This window comes from Cibotium barometz, chromosome 58 (assembly GCF_041138505.1).
Source record: "Cibotium barometz isolate CiBa-2024 chromosome 58, ASM4113850v1, whole genome shotgun sequence".
Classification (NCBI taxonomy): domain Eukaryota; kingdom Viridiplantae; phylum Streptophyta; class Polypodiopsida; order Cyatheales; family Cibotiaceae; genus Cibotium; species Cibotium barometz.
In genome coordinates this window covers 13,332,976-13,358,077 of record NC_141103.1, presented here as the reverse complement: position 1 = coordinate 13,358,077, position 25,102 = coordinate 13,332,976, and the positions used below count along the sequence as shown (strand labels likewise).

At 43.4% G+C, this 25,102-nt stretch overlaps 1 protein-coding gene across 1 annotated transcript in view; it reads left to right on the top strand.

Moving 5' to 3' along the window:
* The first annotated feature begins 5,936 nt into the window (after positions 1-5,936).
* The window catches only part of LOC147605923 (phytochrome 1-like), a 55,514-nt gene continuing 36,348 nt past the window's right edge, over positions 5,937-25,102 (top strand). The window contains exon 1 of the mRNA XM_086792591.1: positions 5,937-8,633. Within this exon, the coding sequence (XP_086648717.1) occupies positions 6,572-8,633 (2,062 nt within the window). The 5' untranslated portion in view covers positions 5,937-6,571. The remainder of the gene's footprint in view (positions 8,634-25,102) is intronic.

Sequence of the window (25,102 nt, the reverse complement as noted above, 5' to 3'; positions counted from 1 at the left end):
CCGACTCGCTCACAGCGAAACCACTGAGTCCGATTTGAACATAGAAGTTCGGGTGGGAACCAACCCATGCGCATGCACCTCACACGTGTATTGCTCATGCACACATCACGCAACAACCATTTCGAGCTTCTAGGTGAGCTCGGGCAGGGCAACCCTCATACCATGGGTGATTACAAAACAAATCCTAGCACGCAAGCTCACGCACGGTCACCCTCATAAATGTGGGTGAGATGATTTTACAAAACCCTTTTATGTGCTATGCAAGGGCAGGGCACCCGTCTAAAAAAATGATCAACATCCATGGCTTTTCCTAAGCCAATATTTTTCCATTATTTTAGGGCATAAAAGAAATGCAATTATATTTTGCATGTCTAGAACATGCCATGGTGAAGGGATTCTCAAAAGTGCAAGTGCACTACAAAAATGTTCTAAGGTATATGCACCACAAAGAAATCCATACGGCCATCCCTTATATAAGACCATTTACACCAAAAAATTTGAGGCTAAGGGTTTAACCCTTGGGATTCTAAGATCCACAAACAAAGGATAATGCTCAACACGTCGTCATCTTCTTCTACATCTAATGGTTGACCTCTTCCTTTAAAAAAATAAAAATAAAAAATAAATAGCATCCTGCACTACCGGCCATCCACTCTGCATGGGGACTTGTATTTGCAGATTGCAATGAATGTGCTCGAAATGGTTGTTGCGTGATGTGTGCATGAGCGATGCACGTGTGAGGTGCATTGGTTCCCACCCGAACTTCTATGCTCAAATCGGACTCAGTGGTTTCGCTGTGAGCGAGTCGGCTCAAAAAGAAGAGGACTTGGTGTTTAAGATGGTAGACACACGCACACATGTTTGGTTGATGGACACTCCAATGTATCATTGAGGGGGAGTGTTGAGAGGTAGCGATTGCATTTATGTAATGCTACACTGAAATGGGTGATGGATGATGGGTGAGTTGTGGAACACCTCGATTAAGAGGGGGTGTTGAAAGATGTAATCGCGGTGTTGTGTGTATGTGGGTGCTGTAAGATATTGTGGCAAGATAGGAATGCCACATGTGTAATATTGAATGGTGTGTGAGTGTTGACCAAAAGAGTGGAAAAGGGAGTGCCACATAGATGATGATGTGTAAAGTGGAATAAGGCTAGAGGGCCTATATCATTATATGGTTCATTTGAGATGCAATAGAATTGAGTGTTGAGTGTGCGATCTCTCTCTCTCTCTCGTCATGGAGTTTTTAGTGTGGTTTAATCCACCTTAATTATGTTGCTTAATCTTGTGTCCTTCACCATGATCAATCCCATTTTTGGATTGTTAACAACTACTAATAATAATAATTTAATGATGATGAAAATAAAAGCATAAATTAAGGATAAGGTGCTTTGGAGATGCCCATTATTTTATTTCGGGATATTTTATTTTGAATGCACCTTTTTATATCATCTACCAGGATTAATGTGTTTAATCAAGCTATGCGCTAGTATGATGTCTACGAGGATTAATGACTAACCGATCTATTGTTTGAACTCGAATGCTTGGACGAAGCCAAACTACGTGCCATTTATGGAATGATAATCAAGAAGCTAAGGTGCAATGAATGGCTTAATGAAAAGCTAAGGTGCAATGAATGGCTTAATGAAAAGCTCAAGGACAAAGATATCTGTTTAATCAGCTGTGTGCACTGGTATGATATGGTCAGTATTAATGTGTTTAATTAGATGTGTGCGCTGACTAATATTATTTTGGATGTAGGCAAAGAATGAGTGGCAGATTATGTGTTAATCATGGGTGGAACATGTGTTGGACCACTATGGGATATTTTGGAAGACATGTGAACACCTTTTACGATTTTATATTTAGGCATCTATATTTTTGTAAGACTAAGGCCTCATACTTTTATACATACCAAACAATATTTTATAATTTTTGGTAGGCCCAAGACTTTATATTAATGTTTGCTATATTTTTGTAGAGCTTACATGCTTATAAACTCAAAAGCACTTGCTTTTGCTTTGTTTTTAGAATTGTCTTTTTGAAAAGCAAGTGTTTTTTCAAATGCATATAAATATGGGAGAGTGGTACAAGGGCCACACTCTAGAATTGTCTTTTTGAAAAGTAAGGAAATATGGGAGAGTAGTACAAGGGCCACACTCTACCCAGGGGAGATTCAACCCAATCTTGTGTCAATAGTGATCTCTACTCTATTTTTCATCTTTTTCTTGTTTATTTATTTTGGTTTATTAAGGTTTATGCTTTTGATTTGTGTAAGTATATGTCATGCTTCAATTTTTGTGTTGAGAAATCAGAGTTTCTTTCTCCAAGTGTCTTAAAGGTCATAACACTACAACAATAATAGTTGACACCCCTTTAATGAGCTTTGTATATGTTACCCTTCTACACCACCAATTAACGAGCTTTGTAAAGTAATGGCACATAGGTCAGTGATCCCCTATAGCATTTTGATTAAGGTGGCAAGGAACTCTTCATTGACATAACCTCAACACATGGCATCTCTCCATTGATATTTATCTGAGTAGCTCAAGGGTGATTACTCATCCTGCACATGCTACAACACATTTTCTTTCCTCATTTGTAGCCAATGCAATAGCAGAGAGAGAAAGCATGACATTTTTTTCTTTTTTAGATTAGTTTAATTTTCTTTGTGGCCACAACAAACCTCTAATAAGGTGATTCACATGCGTTAAAAAATATATATTCTTTGAAACTCTTGTAAAAACTTTAGTGAATACTTAGTGGCTTGCATTGAAGTCACCATCATCTTCACGATAACATGATCTCCATAAGCTTTTAAGGATACACTTCATTGCTTTAATAGAGTGCAACCTCTTTTTTCCTCGTGTCACTTCAATCTTGGAAAGCTAACAGCGAGTCATGAAAAATGACAACAAAATCATGCAAATGACAACCCAACTCCATTTTGAAAAAAATAAAATAAAATATACCTTTTTTTCAAATTTATAGAGACAAAAGACACTTTCATGTCAAACATTAAAAAAAAAACACTACTTTTCTGAAAAAAGAATGCATAAAATATAACTTACATTTTACTCTGAACCCAAAAACGTCCAATTGAAAAAAGAATTACAAAAGAGAAGAAACTCTTCCAATTAACTAGGAGAGTCATTGGACCTTTTGCTTAAAAATATCAATTATTTTCTGGTACAAGTATCAAGAAGTTTTTAAACTTAAATCCATACACAACAATTTGTATATCATGCAAATTAAGCATGTCCACATGTCGACAAATTTCACTTTTCTTTCCTTTTTTACTTTGTTTAAGCATCTCTAGATCATACTTTCCCTTGAGCACAAATAAGTTTTATACCAATACACATTTCCACACTGTGTGTTGTACGTAGCGCGTTATCAACAAACTGATAGTAGGTGATAAAATTGACGTACTAACTTTTACACCCAATATAATTTGATGAAACTCTTACATGGAGTTAGTGCATTGTTTAAGAAAATAAAATTTCTTTGTATACAAAGTTGATCCAATGGTTGAATTTAAGCATATTTTGATATTAAGACAGGTAGGAGGTATATGGAGTCCATGGCTATAGAAGAGGTTTATCGAAAGCAAAGATGTCTCTAGATTTAGATAAAAATCCAACGATCCAAACGATCAAATTTTAGACGGTAGTGAGTACTATAATTTATCAGTTTACTTTATTTTGATCTACTAGTTCGATTTAGAGTTATAGTCTTTGTAAAAACATAGTTTTCAGTTTATAACAATTAGATTTTGAGCCATGAAAATGACAACAGTTGCCAATTTGAAAAATTGATGGAAATTTGGATTCCAGAATCCACTTGTTAACAGTGGATTCTGAAATCCAAAATTCCATTGAGACTAACGTTTCTATCTTGGCATCGAAATTTTCATCCAAAAAAAGGAAAAATTTGGTCCATAATGAACAAAAATTTCACTTGTATTATATGAAAATTTTAGTTCATCAAAAAATTCCGTCGACAGGAAAATTTCTATCAAAAAAATTTCGTCGAAAAATTTCGTCAAAAAATCAACAAAAATTTGGATTCTAGTATCCAAATTTTCATTGTGAGGAATTTTTCCCGCTGACAGAAATTTTTTTCGTCGAGACGAGTCTTTTTTTCATCGAGACGAAATTTTTTTTGGTCGACAGACTAAATTTATCGTCTAATAAAAGTGAAATTTTCGTTCATTATGGACCAAAATTTCTCTTTTTTCGGACGAAAACTTCACTCTCACGATCGAAACGTCAGTGTGTCTGAAATTTTGGATTCTAGAATCCATTTATCAACAAAGTGCATTCTGGAATCCAAATTTTCATCAAATTTTCAAAATGACAATTGTTATCACTTTCATGGCTCAAAATTAAACTGTTATAAACTAAAAATTATATTTTTGCAAAGATGATAACTCTAAATCGAACTGTTAAATCAAAATAAAGTAAACTGATAAATTGTAGCACTCACTACCATCTAAAATTTGACTGTTTGGATCGTTGGTTTTCTATCTGAATCTAGAGAAGTTGTTTCTTTCAATAAGTCTCTTCTATGGCCATGGACTCCATATACCTACTTATCTTAACATCAAATATATGTTCTAATTCAATGATTAGATGAGGTGTAATGATTGGGATGAAGTTAGTTAAATTTTTGGAGAAGAAAAAGTATATTTTTGTAATTTTAAGTAAAGATTGTATTATACATTACATAGACATGCGTGAATTATTACTAGTTTTAAAAAATATTAGATCTTGTATTGACCTTATTTTTTTCATTTTGTTACTTGACATGAAAAGTGGAAAAATTTTCACCTTTGAATTAGCAATATGTACATTTTTTAAAAGAAGTTTAAAACTATGTTGATTTTGAAAAATTTCTAAAAACATTTCTCTTCGATGTCTCTAAAAGAGAGTAAAATTGATCAATAATTAAGACTAGTGAAAAATTAAGATAGCTTGTTGCAAACGGCAACTCATGACTCGCTGTCATTTTCATGACTCACTGTTAGTTGGGCTTACCATCGAGTTGCACTTGCATTTTGTAGTGTTCTCCAATGATGGTGGCAAGGAATTTGATAAGGCTTTGTTTTATAACTTTTTTTGGGCTACCTTTGCTTCCATATGCACAAACTATGTTTCTTGCAACATTGATTTTGCCTCTCACACTAATCGGTAGCATGAAGGATGCCACCATGTGCATGGGCTAATTTGATTCTACATCGACCGACGTGTGGTTGGATTGCTAAAGCAAATCAATGATGTTCTCCCCTCCCATAAAAAAACTTAAAAGAGAGAGATGGGGTTAAATAAATGAACCCTTGCAAAAAAGAGAAATGTAAAACAAATGTGTCACTATAGGAAGTACAAGGTGCACGTGAAAGGCAAAATTAAAAAGGTAATGGTCTAGGGATATTATTTAGAAAGCTGTTTCATTTCATACGCCATAAATTATAATCCTAAGTAGAGGTTGAAAAAAAAGTTTATGACTAAGAATGGTGTAATTTTCAAAAATTTTAAACCTTTAAACTTTCTTTTTAAGGTATATTTTAAAATTTTGGGGAGTTGGAAAAACACTAAATTAGGGGGTTTTTTTTTTGGGGCTCATGTCCAACGGCCGCACGCGTCTGTTAAGATGCCGCGGCGAGTCGAGACTCGACGGGCTACCTAAATAGCCGCTTCGTGGGCCCCGGGCCATCCAAGCACCAGTCGACGGCCTTGCACGTGTCATACAAACGCGGCCCGAAATTTCCTGGTATTTTTCTAAATTTAGATATTGCAATAATCGCTATTGGTGGAAGGGTACAACCCAGCACATGGGCAGGCCGTCAAAATGCCGTGTCGATGACGTGGCCAACACACGTAGTGCCACTTTACTTTAGCCAAAGAATAAATAGCTCGCCATTTACGAAGTAAGTTCTCTCTCTCTCTCTCTCTCTCTCTCTGGCTCTCTCTGGCTCTCTCTCTGTCTCTCGCCGCCGTTTCCCGAGTATCGCAGCTTGGCTTAACAGAGTTACCAGTAAGTCTCAGGGGACAGACCACTCGCCCCCTCCATGTTGCCGCTGATTGAGTTCGTGCAGACGGAGGACATCGTTACCTCTGCAGGACGCCAGGGCATGACATCGTAAGCCTTTAGCTCTTTTTGTTATGTGTAGAAGAAGGGAAGCAGAGGAGAGTTTGCTTTGCTGTGATCGCTTATTAGCCTAGGAGGTATGGGCATGTGTGCAGAGGAGGGAATTTAGTGTATTCCAACGGCCTTATCTACTGGTCTGCAAGAGGAGAGGAAGCATAACAGAGTTAGTTCCGGAATCACTCATGCCATAAGTCTGTGTGCAGGAGGGGAAGCATAAGGCAGTTTGCAGTTTATGTATTTGAATCTGATGATGTCTTTGAACGCTATGGAGGCAAGGGCAATGTTTAGCTGTTCTGCTGCAGGAGGAGAAGCAGATGTATGAGCCCATGATGAACAGGAGGCAAGGTCATGCCGTAAGTGTCTAGCTGTTCCCCTGGTGTGCAGGAGAGGAGGGGACACATAAAAGAGTTTGTTCTGGAAGATGTCATCCAAGACCACGATGACTAACCAGTCTTCCTCCGGCAGTGCCGTGCAGAGATCAAGGCAGAACCTGCGTGCTGTGGCGCAGACCACTGCTGATGCCAGGTTGCATGCTGTGTTTGAGCAGTCTGGCGACACTGGCAGCTCCTTCGATTACACGTGCTCAATTGATGCCAGCCGGTCCACAAGCGAGAGTGTACCTGCACAGGCTGTAACGGCTTACCTGCAGCGTATGCAGAGGGGCGGCCTCATCCAGCCCTTTGGCTGTATGTTGGCCGTAGAGGAGGGCAGCTTCCTTGTGCTCGCCTTCAGCGAGAATGCCCCTGAGATGCTCGACCTGATGCCTCAGGCTGTTCCCAGCGTTGGCATGCGCAAAGTACTTGGCATAGGCACCGATGCCCGCACCCTCTTCACCCCGTCCAGTGTTGCTGCCCTTGAGAAGGCTGTTGGTGCTGTGGATGTCTCCATGCTCAACCCCATTATGGTACAGTGTAGAAGCTCCGGCAAGCCCTTCAATGCCATCGTCCACCGCATTGATGTTGGATTGGTGATGGATTTTGAGCCTGTGAGGGTTGCTGACATGGCCGTGTCAGCTGCAGGTGCCCTCCAGTCCCACAAGCTCGCAGCCAAGGCCATTTCCAGATTGCAGGCTCTTCCGGTAGGAGACATCAACTTACTGTGTGATTCTGTTGTGGAAGAAGTTCGTGAACTCACAGGTTATGACCGAGTGATGGCATACAAGTTCCATGAAGATGAGCATGGTGAAGTTGTGGCAGAGATTCGAAAGACTGATTTAGAACCTTACCTTGGTTTGCATTACCCGGCCACTGACATCCCACAGGCATCTCGCTTTCTTTTCATGAAAAACAGGGTCAGAATGATATGCGATTGCCGCGCCATCCCAGTTAGAGTGATCCAAGAAAGGGAACTGAGGCAGCCTGTCAGCTTAGCTGGCTCCACTTTACGAGCCCCTCATGGTTGCCATAGCCAATATATGGCGAACATGGGGTCGGTTTCTTCCTTGGTAATGGCAGTAATTGTCAATGACAATGAGGAAGAGACTAGCAATCGAACTCATCAGCCCAAGATGAGGAAGCTTTGGGGCCTGGTAGTATGTCACCATACCACACCGAGAGCTGTTCCGTTTTCTCTCAGGTCTGCCTGTGAATTTCTGATGCAGGTATTTGGCCTTCAATTGAACATGGAAGTCGAGCTCGCTGCTCAGATGCGGGAAAAACACATCTTGCGCACTCAAACTCTCTTGTGTGACATGCTTCTCAGAGATGCACCCATAGGGATTGTTTCAAAGTCTCCCAATATAATGGATCTGGTGAAGTGTGATGGGGCTGCTCTATACTATGGGAAAAAGTATTGGCTGCTTGGAACAACTCCTACAGAGTCTCAGATCAAGGATCTTGCAGAGTGGCTTCTAGAGGTGCATAAAGACTCCACAGGTCTGAGTACTGACAGTCTTGCTGATGCAGGATATCCTGGTGCAGCTGCATTAGGGGATGCTGTTTGCGGTATGGCTGCTGCTAAAATCACGCCCAGAGATTTTTTGTTTTGGTTCAGATCTCACACTGCAAAAGAGATAAAGTGGGGTGGTGCTAAGCATGATCCCGAGGACAGAGATGATGGCAGGAAGATGCACCCAAGGTCTTCTTTCAAGGCCTTTTTGGAGGTGGTGAAGAGGAGAAGCTTGCCATGGGAGGATGTGGAGATGGATGCTATTCACTCGTTACAATTAATTCTTCGGGGATCCTTTAAAGATATAGATGACAGTGACACGAAAACTATGATACATGCACGATTAAATGATCTGAAGCTTCAAGGAATGGATGAGTTGAGCACTGTTGCAAACGAAATGGTCCGCTTGATTGAAACTGCTACGGCACCTATATTTGCTGTTGATGCAAGTGGATTTATCAATGGATGGAATGCCAAGGTTGCAGAGCTGACAGGTCTTCCTGTAGAAGAGGCTATGAGCAGGTCCTTGGTTGGGGACCTGGTTGTGGATGAGTCTGTGGAGACTGTGGAGAGGTTGCTGTGTTTAGCCCTGCAAGGTGAAAAAAGAGTTTGATTATTTTCTTAAATAGTTTGATTAGGAGACTGCATGAGTTTTTTGTCTTTGCCTTCAGCATGCATTTGTACTGGCTGTTGTGTACGATGCTTTTCATGGCCTTAATCTTCCATTGAATCATGGTAGCTCCCTTCTACGCCAAGAAAACACAGCACTCTGAGACTGCCTACATGGCCTCAAGGGTCGCCTTGAATTATTGGAATTCAAACCAGACTTGGCCACTAAGATCCTGCACATGGAAGTGCTTTGAACGAAAGTCAAAGTCGCCAAAGAAGAGACTACGGTGCATCTCAAGGAGAAGGTCAAAGTACAAGTCCAATCCAAACTCCAAGAGCAGAAAGGGATTGAGTCCCCATCCCTCCCAGTCTGCAAGGGAGGGTATTTGCTGCTGTAAGTAGTTCGTCCACTCATTTTGATGAGTGGCCACAGTTTCTTGGTAAAAGAAGCACTCCAAGGAAGGGTTCCTTTCTCCATTATATGCAAAGCATGTGCCTTCCTTGCTTGGATGGGATGCCTACTGCAGAATGCCCGGCCAATGTGAAATGAATTAGGATCCTCGTAGATTTGTGCTGCTGCTGGCATGATAGCTGGAAGACCTGGGTGGCGATGAGTCAGCTGTGGAAGAGGGGCGGCCTGAGCGTGTGGAGAAGCCAGGGCAGATGAGGGAGGTGTCTAGGGCACAGACAAGTGCGTCGAGAAGATTGGGTAGCGGCGAAGCAACTCTTGGAAGGGGCATGTGCGTAGCCGAGAGCCCAGTCCCGTGGGTGGCGGGGCTGCGCATAGGGGGAGCAACTTGCAAGGGAACTATGGGCGAGAGACCCTAGGCTACCAATGCACCGGTGCTATGATGTCAGGCGGAGGGGGAGAAAGAGAGATTTCATTAAGATTTACTAAAGATGCAATGGATCTATGAGACCAAAAAGTATTACAAAAGTTACACATATATGTATGTATGTATGTATAGAGAGAGAGAGAGAGAGAGATTAAACGTCTTCAAAAGACCCAATGGGTCTATGAGACCAAAGTGATACAATAGTGTCCATGTAATCTTATCATGGTACAAAAGAAAACAAAGACAAGAGCTATGAGTTGGGAATGTCAAATCCGAGCCATATGATACAAAATGGGATCATCACCATCTGGAGCTGTCATGTGCAAGTTTTGCCATGGACATTCTCTGTAGCTAGGGCAGCCAGAAAAAGAGACTAGAACCAGGGATTTGGAGCATGTGCTGCTGTTTTGGCAGGGATTTGATTGATTGGAGGACATGGAGTGCTGTCGGCCAGAATATGCAGGTGTGAGATCCAGTCGGCTGCAGCAAGTGAAATATTGATGTCCAGAAAGCTGGCCAACCAGCTGTCGGCCAGATTTGATTTGTCATATCCAGCCTATAAATAGGCATAGTTGCTCATTGTGTTTTTCATTCACTCCCCCTTTGGGTGTGGGTCTAGACTAGGACTAGAATAGGTATTTTACCACCTTTTCAAGGCAGCCCATGGCTGTAAGGATTATGTACCTTTTTGTACCATATGAAATACTGGATTTCCAGCCATCTCTCTCTCTCTCTCTCCTCTCCCTTCTGTCTGCGTTTTTGCATCAACATGTTCTAGATGGTGTTTAGGGCTGAAAGAAGACTCTCAGAGCTTCCGCGTGTAACATTGGTATCAGAGCATCAGCTTCAACAAGGCTAAACCCTGATTCAGTCCCATATGAAGGTGTACAAGTCCAAGGTACAGGAAAGTGCACAAGTATGAAACCCAAGGTAAGGAACACAAGACTGGGAAGAGCTCCCAGGAGGTTGGTTGGTGGTGTTCCACAAAGCCCAAAGGGGATGGCAGTCTTGTGAGCCAGGAAAGGTTTTCAGGCAACGGTCCCAGGGGAGGATGATCCTCCAAGGGGTGGAGTGAGAGTACCATACTCATTTCTCAGGAATGAAGACCAAGACGGTGTTTAGAGACAGGGCATGAACGAATTGGGGACTGGATAGAACAGATGCATAGATCTTATTCAGAGTCAGAGTGGTTTTGGAGACCGGGCTAGGTTTTCAGTGAAAAGGGTTGCCAGAGATGGATGGATGATAGAGGGACTCCGGGAACAGAATGGGATGATGATAGTCATCCAAGAACAGGTTGGAATCCCGTCATCAAGTTTAGTAGAGGGGGATGTCATGTGCAAGTTTTGCCATGGACATTCTCTGGAGCTAATTGTGAAGGGGCAGCCAGAAAAAGAAACTAGAACCAGGGATTTGGAGCTTGTGCTGCTGTTTTGGCAAGGATTTGACTGATTGGAGGACATGGAGTGTTGTCGGCCAGAATATGCAGGTGTGATATCCAGTCGGCTGCAGCATGTGAAATATTGATGTCCAGAAAGCTGGCCGACCAACAGTCGGCCAGATTTGATTTGTCATATCCAGCCTGTAAATAGGCATAGTTGCTCATTGCGTTTGTCATTCACTCTCCCTTTGGGTGTGGGTCTAGACTAGGACTAGAATGTGACATGCGAGGGATTTGACCGTCGTAAACACAACCTTAGTCTAACTAAACTGCACTTAATGATGCTTAGGAAAGACAGATAGTGTCAATGCAATGCAATGCAGCTATATTAGATGAATGGGTTACAATGAGATCTGAATAGATCTATGATGCTGTCCTAGATGAATATCCTTCTCGGGATGAGAAGAATAGGCTGAATGCTGATGCAGAGGACTGCTCCTTGCTCCAATGCTGAGGTCCACCCTTCGATGCCGGCTTCCCTCTATGTAGGAGATGGGAATGATGAACTATATGCTGAATATTTTGATATGCTGGATGAACTGCTGTCCCGCTGTCTTTCCCTTGTCTCCTGGGAAGGAAACGCTGAAGGGATGGCTTTGGAACTAATGCGATGTTGATTTGATGCTGAAAACGCAGATGCTCTTCTGTTTCCTGGGAAGGAAACGCTGAGGAGATGGATGCGTTGGCTGAATTGAACTGGACTGAACTATGCGTTGAACTGGGATGCGTTGATGGATTGAAAACACTGATGATCTGAACTGAGGTGATGCGCTTCTATTTATATGTGTGCTTGGTGCTGGTCGGCCAGCCTTGAATGCTCACGACTGGCCATAAATGCCATAAATACCATTCGGTTGGTAATAAATGCTGTCGGCTGAGCTAATAGGCTGTCGGCTGATGCACATGAATGCCTTACAATGCTTATGATGACTAGAGTGTTGATGTTGGTGATAAAACACCCCCATACGATCCTCATACTGATATATGCCTGAATGAATATCCTGATTATATGCCTGATGATGCCATGTCACTTGTACACTTGATGGGTGTGCACGTGACATTACCTTTCGACTTCACCAAACCACTTCCCCCTTCTGACTTCTTCTGCCGGGACTAAGGTCGTCTGTAGGAGTGAAATCCTTTGAGCCAAAGACTTTGTCTACTATGGGAACTGAATGGCAAATGCTGCTAAAACTGCTTGGAAATACTTGAGTCACCCCTGACCTGTCTGTCAAATCCCCGCGGATCCCCTCGTGATCGATCTTGGTTCGAAACTCGAATCCTGCAAACAAACGAACAAACAAACAAGCAAGGGGGTGCAGGCCTGACTCACCTTCCAACCATGACAGCCGTGGGCGAACCCACAGTCTTGGCTGTCCCCACCGAGCCACGAGCTGAGCTAACTAGGTTGACGTATCGACCAATCTCCTCCTCGTGACGTCCCATACCGCCACGAAGCTGCCCTCGCGGGTCTCGAGATTGCTGCCGGCCTCGGCTGCATAAAGCAGGTGCACGTCTGCACTAGATCCAGGCTCCAAGACCATAGAGCTCTCACAAACTCGCGAGACTCTATAATACAATAACTAACCTTGGCCACCCTTTTATAGGCTCTTGGCCGGTCATCAAGCGTCCACACTTGGGTGCCCGCCCGTCCATACTTGGGTGCCCGCCCGTTAGTATTCCCCTAACTCAGCTCGTCAATCAGCCTGCCTAGTTCCAAGCTTCCCCAAGGCTCGAAACTAGTCTTGCATGCCTATAGCACACGGTAGATACACACTGTGCACATGACATACTCCCCTTTCTCTAAGAGCTCACTCCTGAGCTCACTAAAAAGCCAGGGTAATCTCTCTGAAGAGAAGTCAATGTCTCCCATGTAGCGTTCTCCTCAACACGATCCTTCCACTGGATCTTGTATTCCGTGATAAGCGTATGACGCAATCTTCGTTCACGAAAGCCAAGAATCTTTTCAAGTTCGTTGTGAATAAATGTCATGTCTTGGACATCTATAATTTCTTGAGGAGTAACTAACTGATCTGCTCCACCCAGTACTTCCTTAAGTCTACTGACATGAAATACAGGATGAACTTTAACTTAAGAAGGCAAATCCAATTCATATGCAACTGAACCAATCCGTCGTGTAACACGAAATGGTCCACAGTATCTAGGGGATAATTTAATAGGGATTGAAAGTTCACATCTAATTTTTGGCAAGCCACATTCAGAGCCATTGGTACTGAGCTTAGGATAGTATTTCCCTAACTCAGCTCGTCAATCAGCCTGCCTAGTTCCAAGCTTTCCCAAGCCTCGAAACTAGTCTTTCATGCGTATAGCACACTGTAGATACACACTGTGCACATGACACTGTCTGTGGAAACCTTTCACCTACCATCTCCGTCGTTCCTGAAGCTCTGAACCTCCTGAGGCGATGTTGGAGCAAACTTCTGTCTTCTTCTGTGGAAGAGAACCCCCCGCTGCTGCCAGTTGAAGCCCAAAACTTTATGTACTCCTTTGATCATGGATGTCATTCTTTCCCAGAGAATTCATGGGCAAACATGTATGCCTTGCAGATGCAAGACTGATTGCTAAGATGTCTGCTATGCAAGCCATGTGCAACCCTATATGCTGCGCAAGAATGCAGATGGATGGGTTACTAATGCATACCTAAGGGAAAATCCCTACGGGTGGCCTGCAAGATTTTGAGAACTGGGTTTAACTGTGCAGAAGCGATTAACATGATGTCTGATTGAACGACTGATGGAATGAAAATGATCTAAGGCTCTTATACCAATGTGACATGCGAGGGATTTGACCGTCGTAAACACAACCTTAGTCTAACTAAACTGCACTTAATGATGCTTAAGAAAGACAGATAGTGTCAATGCAATGCAATGCAGCTATATTAGATGAATGGGTTACAATGAGATCTGAATAGATCTATGATGCTGTCCTAGATGAATATCCTTCTCGGGATGAGAAGAATAGGCTGAATGCTGATGCTGAGGACTGCTCCTTGCTCCAATGCTGAGGTCCACCCTTCGATGCTGGCTTCCCTCTATGTAGGAGATAGGAATGATGAACTATATGCTGAATATACTGATATGCTGGATGAACTGCTGTCCTGCTGTCTTTCCCTTGTCTCCTGGGAAGGAAACGCTGAAGGGATGGCTTTGGAACTGATGCAATGCTGATTTGATGCTGAAAACGCAGATGCTGTCCTGTTGCCTGGGAAGGAAACGCTGAGGAGATGGATGCGTTGGCTGAACTGAACTGGACTGAACTATGGGCTGAACTGGGATGCGTTGATGGACTGAAAACACTGATGATCTGAACTGAGGTGATGCGCTTCTATTTATGTGTACCTGGTGCTGGTCGGCCAGCCCTGAATGCTCACAACTGGGCATAAATGCCGTAAAATGCCAGTCGGTTGGTAATAAATGCTGTCGGTTGAGCAAATAGGCTGTCGGCTGATGCACATGAATGCCTTACAATGCTCATGATGACTAGAGTGTTGATGTTGGTGATAAAACACCCCCATATGATGCTCATACTGATACATGCTTGATGATGCCATCCCACTTGTACACCTGATGGGTCTGCACGTGACATAGAATAGGTATTTTACTACCTTTTCAAGGCAGCCCATGGCTGTAAGGATTATGTACCTTTTTGTACCATATGAAATACTGGATTTCCAGCCATCTCTCTCTCTCTCTCTCTCTCTCTCTCTCTACTCTCCCTTGTGTCTGCGTTTTTGCATCATGTTCTAGATGGTGTTTAGGACTGAAAGAAGACTCTCAGAGCTTCCGCGTGAAACAGGAGCTAACCCCCCGGTAGGGGGGAGAGAGAGAGAGAGAGAGAGAGAGAGAGAGAGAGAGAGAGAGAGATTAACATCTTCAAAAGACCTAGAAGGTCTAGGAGATCAAAAAGGTAGTACAATGTATATCTATAATGAATACCGAACCATGAAAAGAAAAACTGTGCAAACTAGGGCTACGTAAGCAAAAGTGTCCATGTAAGATTTTATTGACTTCTACTAAAGTCCCTCTGAACCTATGAGACCAAAAAGTGCTACATAAGTTCCATGTGTAAAATGAAGATCATTAACGTGGAGATAAAAAGTGCCAAAAGAAAAATGGATATAAATATTGAATGATGAGGTCGGCACAACTAGTGGCACTCATCTCGAGTCATCCTCCTCTATGACGATGCACATGGAGGCAATGTCCACTACTCGGCGAGGAGCGTCTCTTCGCCATTGGAGGATGTCTCGAATTTGGAGATGATGGGGGGTCCAGATCTCAGAGAGTGAGGAGGTTTGGCCCTTTAAAGGGATTGTGTCCAATCACGGATATTTCCACGTGTGTGGGACATTAGTGGGTCTCGAGTTTGGGGGTTGTCACCATTTGGCTATCCAAATGGTCCATCCTTGCTTTGAGCCTTGTGCTGTGGATTGGCGTTGAGATCCTTGCTTGGAACCTAGACGACACAACTTTTAGCTGGGCTTGAGAAACCTTTGTCTGTGGTCGGAAATGCTTGTAGATTTAACAAACTTCATGAATGGAGATCATCCATGCTAATACTGCAATGCATACATGTGTGGAAATTGTTTTCGTGTGTTACTGTCACCATTTGGCCACCCAATTGGTCCACCCGTGCTTTCTCATCATGTATGTACATTGGACTGGTGTCCATGGCAGTTGTATATGCCAGGGATGGATGCCACTCATGTGATACTGTGGTCTTGGCTTTCTGTTGGGACTTGTGGCTATGTGTACATGCCCAGAAATGCCTGGTGGATTGGTGTTCCATTGGGTCTGGTACCTTGTGTACTTGTTGCCTGGAGCACGTCTATTTTGGTATAGTCTCATGAACGGGGATTGTCCATACCAATGCTGCATTGCATAGCATCTTTATGTGCTTGCTTGCAATTGAAATTGCATATTGTTTCCATGCTTGCTTGACCAATGTGTAGTTCCGGGTAAGGGGACGCCCGCCCGCGAACCATGCGTGTGAAACTGTCTGCTGACATGGTTATGTGGCATGTGACAGGTGGTAAGTATTAGTCATAAACCTAGCCTTAGGAGTTAGCACTAATTTACAAGTGAGTGTGTACATACTTCATTAAGTTTTGGGCGACTAAAACTCACTTATAAATTATGACCAGCCCGGTGTTCACACACACTGATGTCCCGAGGTGGACAAAACCCAATGTCCACCGCCCAGACCTTATCCCCTTTGTACAAAGGGACTAACCAACCATGTGTCCCCTCTAGCTTGCTCCACAAAGCACCTACATTGGACAACTCACTACCTCACCACCACTCCTCTCTCTAGAGATTGGCGCCTCCTTCATGAGGGCATTTGGGCTGTATTTTCTGGACTTTCTCCTTCCCAACTCCATATCCAAGCTTGCTAAGGTGTTTCTCAAGCTTCCAAGAGTGTTTCCGGGTACTAATCACTCTCCTCCACACTCCCAATGACTGAAATTCAGCAAAACAACTCTCTTTATTGCTGTAATTTCTGGCCTTTTTATTAAAAACCCTAATTTCAGTCCTCCTTTCTCAAGTTTAACCATAGGGGAAGCTTTCCCAAGGTTCCCTTCATTCTCTTGAAGACTTTTGTCGTGAAGAAATGTGGCAAATTGAAGATCTCTTCACTCCAAGGACTTCCATCGCGAAGACTTCTGCTTTCATCGACCCTACTTGCAATTAGTAAGCTTTAATGCTTAAATATGGAAGCAAGTAGCAAGAGGGAGGAACCGCATTACAAGATCACATACCTTGTGTAGTGTTCTCTTGTCCTACGTGCTCTCTTGCAGATTGTTGCTACCATGTGTTGGTGGAACAATAGAGAGCAGATGGTAGGGAACATGGGCACTTGAGAGGGTAGTGTGAGTTGCAAGTCTACATCGACAACCACTTGTTTGCAATACTGTATTCATATGCATTGGTATGGAAATGTGGTCAGAAATGCCCATGACACTATGTACTTGTTTCTCCCAAGATCAATAAACTTTATTTGAGGGAGGGGCCGGCCGTTTCGGCTCATTGTGTGTGTCTTGTCAATTCAGTAAATTACTTCTTATCTTGAGCATGTGTCCATCAAATCTTAGTGTATTTAAGTGTATCGATTAGCATTGTGTTCAACCAAGTTTCATTGGTATCAGAGCATATGGTTCTCTTTCACTTCTATCGTGAGAGACGATCACCGTGAACATTAGCTATCTCTACACTTCGAGCATGATGGACAGCCATACAGTGAATATTGGAGATGCTAACACAAGAGGTAGGGACAATGAAATGCATGCCTCCAATGCTTTACAGGATGAGCAAACTTATGTGGTGCACAATAGGGAACATGAATATGTGGGACAGCCATCCCGTGGCGGCAAAGAGAAGATGCAGGAAGAAGAGTCCATAGTCTTGAGGGCTGAACTTACTCGTATGCAGGCTCTTCTCCATGCACAACAAGAAGAATTGAATCGCTACCGCCGCGAGGATCCATTGGTACATGACCGTTTGAAAGCCAAGAAAGCTGAATCTTATATGGATCATGCAATGGCAATGATTGCTCAAGAGTTGCACATGCAACCGAGGGATGCAACACGTGCATACTTGGCTTGTACCGAGGATGCCTATGCAGAAAAGGCAACCATCCTACATGTCTTGGAATCCCCACAGGTGTCCGAACAAGAACTTATGTCTAAGAGGATGAATCTTCATGCTACGGGAGAGGAACAATCAGTGCCTTCACGCCATGTAGAAATACCTTATGTAGCCCGTGAAGGACACAATGTTTATGGCAGTGGTCAAAATGTATGTCAAATGCTATTGGCAGCTGAAAATGTGCATACACAACACATGTAACATGGGCTGCAATTTTCTGTTGGTGCAGGTATTTCGCGTATCTCTCATGTCACTCATGCCTTCGAGTGTGCTCGTGAGGGAGAAGCTATGGTTGAAAATGTATCAGTGCATGTTGAGGGGCCAGCCATGCCTCATGCTTACAGGGCACATGTATCTATGCCTTATGCATCACCTTTTGCTCCTAAAATGATGCCAGTCACATGGGCTGTCCCAATGGACAAACATGGGGAAAAACATGTTGAGATGCAGGCACATGCATCAAAGTCTCGTGACTTCAAAGCCGGAGACAAATTTGTGAAGTTTGACGCATATCATGGGGAATATGATGCATCAAAGACACTTGCTTTTATTGCCCAGTTTGATATTGCTTTCAATGATGAGGATTTCGCTCAGAAATCCATGATCTGGCATGTAAGCATGTTTATGAAAGGCACTGTTGCCCATTGGTGGCTCACGGAGATGCTCTCACCGAATCCTATTAGATCATTGGAAGAGTTCAAGGAGAGGTTCTATACTCAATTCTCTCCCAATGCATTGAATGAGATAACAATGAAGTGGGATTGGGTGAGAAGCAAAATGAGGGAGAATCAGTGAATGCATATGTACAAAAGTTTTGGAAAGTGCTTTTGGAAGTGTCTCCATTTATGCATGTCACCGAGGCGGAAAGGAAGAGAAGGTTTCCATCGGGATTGCAACCCGTGTACAAAGCGGGACTACAAATGTATCCTGGTTACACCTTACACCAATTAATCGCAGCCGCTACTGCCACACCGAGCAATTGGAATTCAAATTGAGTCGATCCAATAAGGCTAAACCCTCGTTTCAAGGCAAAGAGAGGGCTGTCCACAACCTGCAAAATAATGGACAGCCACCTTAACAGGACCAAAACCAAGATAAAAATGGTCCAAAGGCTGAAAATAACACTACCAAGAAGCGTCCCTTCAAAGTGAGAAACTATGGTCTCACTCCGGAGCAGAAAAAGCAATATATGAGCGAGGGGAAATGCTTTACTTGTGGTAGCACCGAGCATATTGCAAAGGCATGCCCAAACAAGAAGAAGCGTGATAATGCAAATGCATCAAAGCCTAATGTGCATATGGTTTCAGATGCGCAGGGCAACACTTCACATGATAGCAAAGACAGGGTTGTACGTAAAGCTTGGGGACAGCTTAAGGATCAGCCCGCTTTGTTCATATTTGATAATTGTGCAATTGAGAACTTCATATCTACACAGATGGCAGTTGCTTTGGGTATTGAAGTGGAGGACATGGGTCCTCAAATTGAAGCAGGGGTTGCCTTTGTTGGTAGAGAAGTGCAGGTCATGCCTATTATTGGCAAGTTGTGCATACACATTCAAGTTTGTGGATCATGAGGATTTTGAATGGCTGTGATGTATTGCTTGGAAAGCCTTGGCATACACGTATTGATCCATGCAAGGCTTACAAGACCAACATGATCACCTTCATGCATAAAGGCCGAGAGCATGTAATCGATGCTGGTGAAGAGGGTGATACCATTCCCCTTGTATTTCATGTACAAATCAAGAAAGTAATGAAAAAGAGTGTTTTTGCGTACTTGATTTTTGTACGGGGTCACGTTGAGAAAAATGATGTACATGTAAACACTCTTAGTAATGATAGGCTGAAATTCTTGCAAGAGTACAATGATTGTTTTGCTGACGACTTACCAAATGAGTTGCCACCCGTACGATCGGAAGATCATCGCATTGATCTTGTGCCGGGTAGCTCACCACCTAATAGGCCAGTCTATCGTGTAAGTGCATCCGAAAAAGAGAAGATCATGAGCAGGTGAATGAGCTTCTTGAGAAGGGTTTTGTTCAGCAAAGCTCTTTCCCATATTGTTCACCCGTCCTCTTGGTTCAAAAGAAGGATGATGGATCCTTTCGTATAGAGCTTTGAAAAAGCTTACCATCAAGAATCGGTTTTCGATTCCACGCATAGACGACATCCTTGACAAGTTGGATGGAAGGGCATGCTTTAGCCAAATTGATCTCAAGAGTGGGTATCATCAAGTGCGTGTAGTGCCTGAGGATGTACACAAAACTGCTTTTAGGACAGCATTTGGGCTTTATGAGTATCTTGTTATGCCTTTTGGTCTTACGAATGCCCTGGCTACATGCAACAGAATGATGGATTGGATATTCCATGGGTACATGAAATTCAGAGGTGACACTCATTACAATAAGAAATGTCTCTATGCTCTCTTATTTGTCAAACTTATCACGAAAAGAAATGCCTCTACTATGACTATGCCCATAGTAGTTGGCTTAGCTCTTGTAGTAGACACTATTACTTCTCACGCTTTGTCCATCATCTTTTCAATATGGGAGGAGGTTAATCTTTTCTCTCATATATCTTTTTCTTCTTCTTGGCTAAAGCACTATTCTAAGCTGTGTGGGTGACTTGCCAAAGGGCCCAAAAAAACATCCCTTTAAAACTTATTTTAAAATGTATTTTTAAAATTTTACAAGACTTAACCCAAAAACACAATTTCAAAGTACCAATTTGTTTAAATTTTACTTTTTAAAATAATTATATATAGAGAGAGTTTCATCTAAACATATTATGTTTAAAAAATAGTAATTCAAAAAAATGGAGATTTCTTCAAATTTTGATTGATGACATCCTAGTCTTCTCGAAGATGAAGAAGAGCATAGAGCTCATTTGGCCATTTTTTTTGAAGAACTCCGTAAGCATAAACTCTTCATAAATGCAAAGAAGAGTGAGTTCTTCTTGTCAGAGATACATTATCTTGCGCATATTGTGTCCAAACATGGAGTGCGGATGGATCCTGCAAAGATTGATACAATTTGGAATTGGCCTGAATTGAGTTCAGTGCATGAGATACGTAGTTTTCTTGGATTATGCTCTTACTACCGCAGGTTCATTTGGCACTTTGCATGGATTGCTTCTCCTTTGCATGATTTGACAAAGAAGAAGGCTACATTCAAATGGACTAATGTAGAGAGGGATGCATTCCTCAGATTGAAAGATGCAACTACTCATGGTCTAGTGTTGATCATTCCGGATTTGCAAAAGCCTTTTAGTATGGAATGTGATGCATCTGGAAATTGCATAGGAGCTGTCCTGAATCAAGAGGGACATGCCGTGGCTTATGAGAGCCGTAGATTGCATGATGTAGAGCTATTCTTTGGCATTTATGAGAAAGAGCTCTTGGCTATAATTACTATATGGAAACATTACCTTCTTGGGGCTGATTTCAATGTGAAAACAGATCACCAGAGTTTGAGGTATTTTCTTACCCAAACTAAATTGTCAGAGAAGCATACGAGGATGGCCAATTTCCTCTCTATGTTTCATTTTTAGATCTTGCACACCCAGGAAAGAAGAATGTAGTGGCAGATGCATTGTCACGAAAGACGTATGTAGCAGCTATCTCGGTTGCCTCTCATAGGGACTTGTCTGCCATGCGTGATTTGTATCATACGGATGCTGATTTTGCCACTATTTGGACTAATTTGATGGTTGGTCATGCACATGCCTCATATGTGATCAAAGAGGGTTATCTCATGAAAGATAATTGCCTATGTGTGGTGTGTGACATGAGGCAAAAGGTTTTGGATGAGTGCCATGCTCCTCCATATGTTGGTCATAGAGGCATAATGCTTACTACACACATGTATGTGCATGCATCACCTGTCAAAAGGTGAAATTTGATCGGCAGAAGGCACTAGGTTTGCTTCAGCCATTGCCTACTACCACGCAGCCATGGGAAAGTATTACGATGGATTTCAGTATGGACTTACCACGGACCCAATAGGGTAATGATGGAATTTGGACAAGTTTAGCAAGCAAGCTCACTTCTTGCCGGTCAAAAAGACCATCAAAGTTGAGCATATGGCTAAAATATATCTTGCCCAAGTGTTCAAGCATCATGGAATGTCAAAGTCCATTGTGCAATGTGGGGGATAGAGATCCCAGGACTACAAGTCTCTTTTGGCGGGCCTTATTTGATAATATGGGCACCAAATTGGACTTCTCATCAGCTTATCACCCTCAAACGGCTGGGCAAAGTGAGGCTGCAAAATCAGCCGTGTTGGATCTCTTGAAATGTTATGTGGCGGATCAGAAGTCTTCTTGGGAAAAGTACTTACCGCTTGTAGAATTTGCATACAACAACACGTTGGATGTATCTAAGGGAAAGGCCCCGTTTGAGATTGTTTATGGTAAGGTGGTTTTGCCACCCATCCTTCGCACAAAGGATGAGATATTTGTAGTTGATGAGTATGTAAGAGACTTGGATATTGCTTTTGCTCAGGTGCGGACAGCCATTGCAAGGTCACAAGACAAGCATAAAAAGGTTGTCGACAAGCATAGAAGGCAATTGGATGTTAAAGAGAATGATTGGGTATTGCTGAAATTTGAGAAAGCAAGACTTGCAAAGAGGCCTGGCAAAGAGGGTGCATATCCTAAGCTTGCAACAAGGTACTATGGGTCTTTTCGAGTGATCGAGAAGATCAATGAAGTGGCTTTTAGATTGGCATTACCTAGTCATTGGCACATACACAATGCTTTTCATGTGAGTCTCCGGAGCCCAGTGAAATGGTCATTGAGGATCCACCAGAAGTGGATGAGCTTGAGGAGATCTTGTAGCCAGAGCAGATTGTGTATCAGAAGGAATGCGAGCTTGCTGCTGCTCTGCAATTGCTCTGCAGGCACAGCTGTCAGGCATTACCTTGTGAAGTTTAAGAACTATCTTCCCATTGATGCTAAATGGGTAGATGAAGAGTTCTTTAGAGATTGCCCGCATGTGCTTCAGACATATTTGGATGCTTGTCAGTTGCGGACAACTGTTTAGAAGCTGGGGGGGGGATGTCACAGTTTGGCCACCCAATTGGTCCACCCGTGCTTTCTCATCATGTATGTACATTGGACTGGTGTCCATGGCAGTTGTATATACCGGGGATAGATGCCATGTCGGAATACGCAGCGGAGGTGATGACCAAATCTGGGAATACAAGAGCAAACACAGTGCAGAAAAACAACACAAGAGAAGGAGAGAGATAGAGGCGTGTAACTTTGCTCTATATACACAAGAAGATCCGCAAATACAAGATGAGAAATGGCAAGGGGTGTGGGGCCATTTTATATGGCCCCCAAGCAACAGTTGGCCTGCTCCAAAGGTAGCCGACAGGTACAAAATCTCCACGACTTGCCACATAGACTAGTCGGCCAGTAAACATGAGTCGGCCAGCTCTGTACTGCAGTCGGGTACAGTCGGCCAGAAGATGTATGCGCGTGCCAGCTCAGGACTGCCCCCCAAGCCACAAATAAATGGAAAAATATGGGGAGTGAGGAAAAATGAGAACAACACCTACAAGGACGGGCACACCCACAACAAAGGCCCTGGTGTCTAGATAAAGACAAGAGATGACTTCTAAGACTCCCTCTTAGCTCCCGGCTGTGAAACCAACCACAGGGAGGTGGGGTGCCGCCTGAGCAAATCTTGAGATAGCGACTTCATGAAGAGGTCCACCGTATTTCCTCTGTCGAACAGAACTCTAGCAAGATGTCATCAGCAACGATCTTTTCACGAACAAAGTGCCTCTGGATGACCGTGGGTTCCTCCAGTGGAAGCCCAATCCTGCCATGCAACCTTTGCAACCTCACCACCTCACAAGCAGCCCGGTACTCTGCCGCTGTCGTCGACAAGGCAAAAGATGACTGCCTCTTATTGCTCCATAAAACTGCTCTGGGCCTGAAGTAGAACTCCTCGTGTCTAAATCGCCTCCCCAAACTGAGTCACTCCATCCGTGGAGTTGGACTCCATCCATCAATCCCCCTCCTATGTAAAAGAGACCAAGATCCTTTGTATGCTGCAGAAACCACAAGATACGCAATCTTGCCTCCCAAAGAGTCATTTGCAACCATGAGCTCAACAGCCGCATCAGGAAGCTCCCGTCCAATCTGGTATATCCATCAACCAAATCAATGAACCATTCTGCTTCCAAGTCAAAGAGGCATCACATTGCTCACAAGGATCAACACCTGTTACGGTGGGAAGCCAAGTCCTGGAAACTTGCTGAAGACCACGCAAGGCCTTTGGAAACCTGCAACCAATCCCCTCTGAATCTGGAACCACAAAGCCTGGAGAATGAGCAATATCCACCACCTCCTGCAAGTAATCAACTGCCACCTGCCTGGCTTTCCAATAGGTCCCTGTAGAAAGAACTTCCTCATCTAGAGGAGTTTCTATGTCCCGAATACTACGAGACATCAGAGCATAAGTTACTTGTCAAGTTTCCTCTGACTGACGAACACAAGAACTACCAACATTTGTATTGGAAAGTTCTTGCCAACTGCTGCCATCAACTGGCAAGCTATCCTCCATTTGGTCTCGGAAAGCCTGCACTTGGAGCGTATCCACACTTAAGTGGCCATTACCAGACTACCACTCATCACAAAACTGAGGACCTGGGAGAGAGAGTGTTGAAAGTTTGTCCTGGAGAGCAACAAAATGCTCATCAAACTCCACCCGTACGCCAATCTTGCAAACCTGATGCATTGACAATAGATGAAAACCAAGTGTGGGAACATACAACACCTGGGAGGAACGCTTCCTCCCTCTGCCATTGGGAACTATCTCCAACCTGCCCGCACTGTGAATTGGGATAGCTGATGTATCCCCAGTAAGAATGTGACCAGAATACCTGCAGAGATTGAAATCCGAACAGGAAGGAGTCATGTGCCTGGAAGCACCACTGTCTAGAATCCACTCCCGAGTATCCGTAGCGGAAAGTCCTCCAACCTCCTCCCTGCTTGAAGAAAATGAAACATCGGTGTCCATCATCTCCACGTGCACAAAAGCTGGAGTCTTCACGGTTGCTGTTGAGGATTCTGCACCCTTCTCGGTGCTCCGCTTGGAACACTGCCGCCAATAGTGGCCTTTCACGCCACAATCATTACAGGTCCTCTCTGCCTTTAGTTTCTCGCGGTCAGCGTCGGACTTCTGCTCAGAAGACTTCTTTGTTGAAGCCTTTCCTTTGCCCTTGTTACGGCCTTTCGACCGTTGGCCAGTTAAGGCCTCCGAACCTCCTCCCTGTGGAGGCTTCGAGAATCTTTCCTCCTGGTCCAAGACCATGGGCACAAGCTCCTTTCACGTGATGGTGCTGAGCCTGCCATTGGTAATCAAAGACGAGTAAAATGCTGAGTACTGAGAGGGCAAATGCGACAGCAACGTTATGGCCATGTCCTCCGATGATATTTTCTTCCCAGCCTGAAGAACTTCCTGTTGAAAAGCCTGCAGCTTGTTAATATGCTCCCGCATCGTCG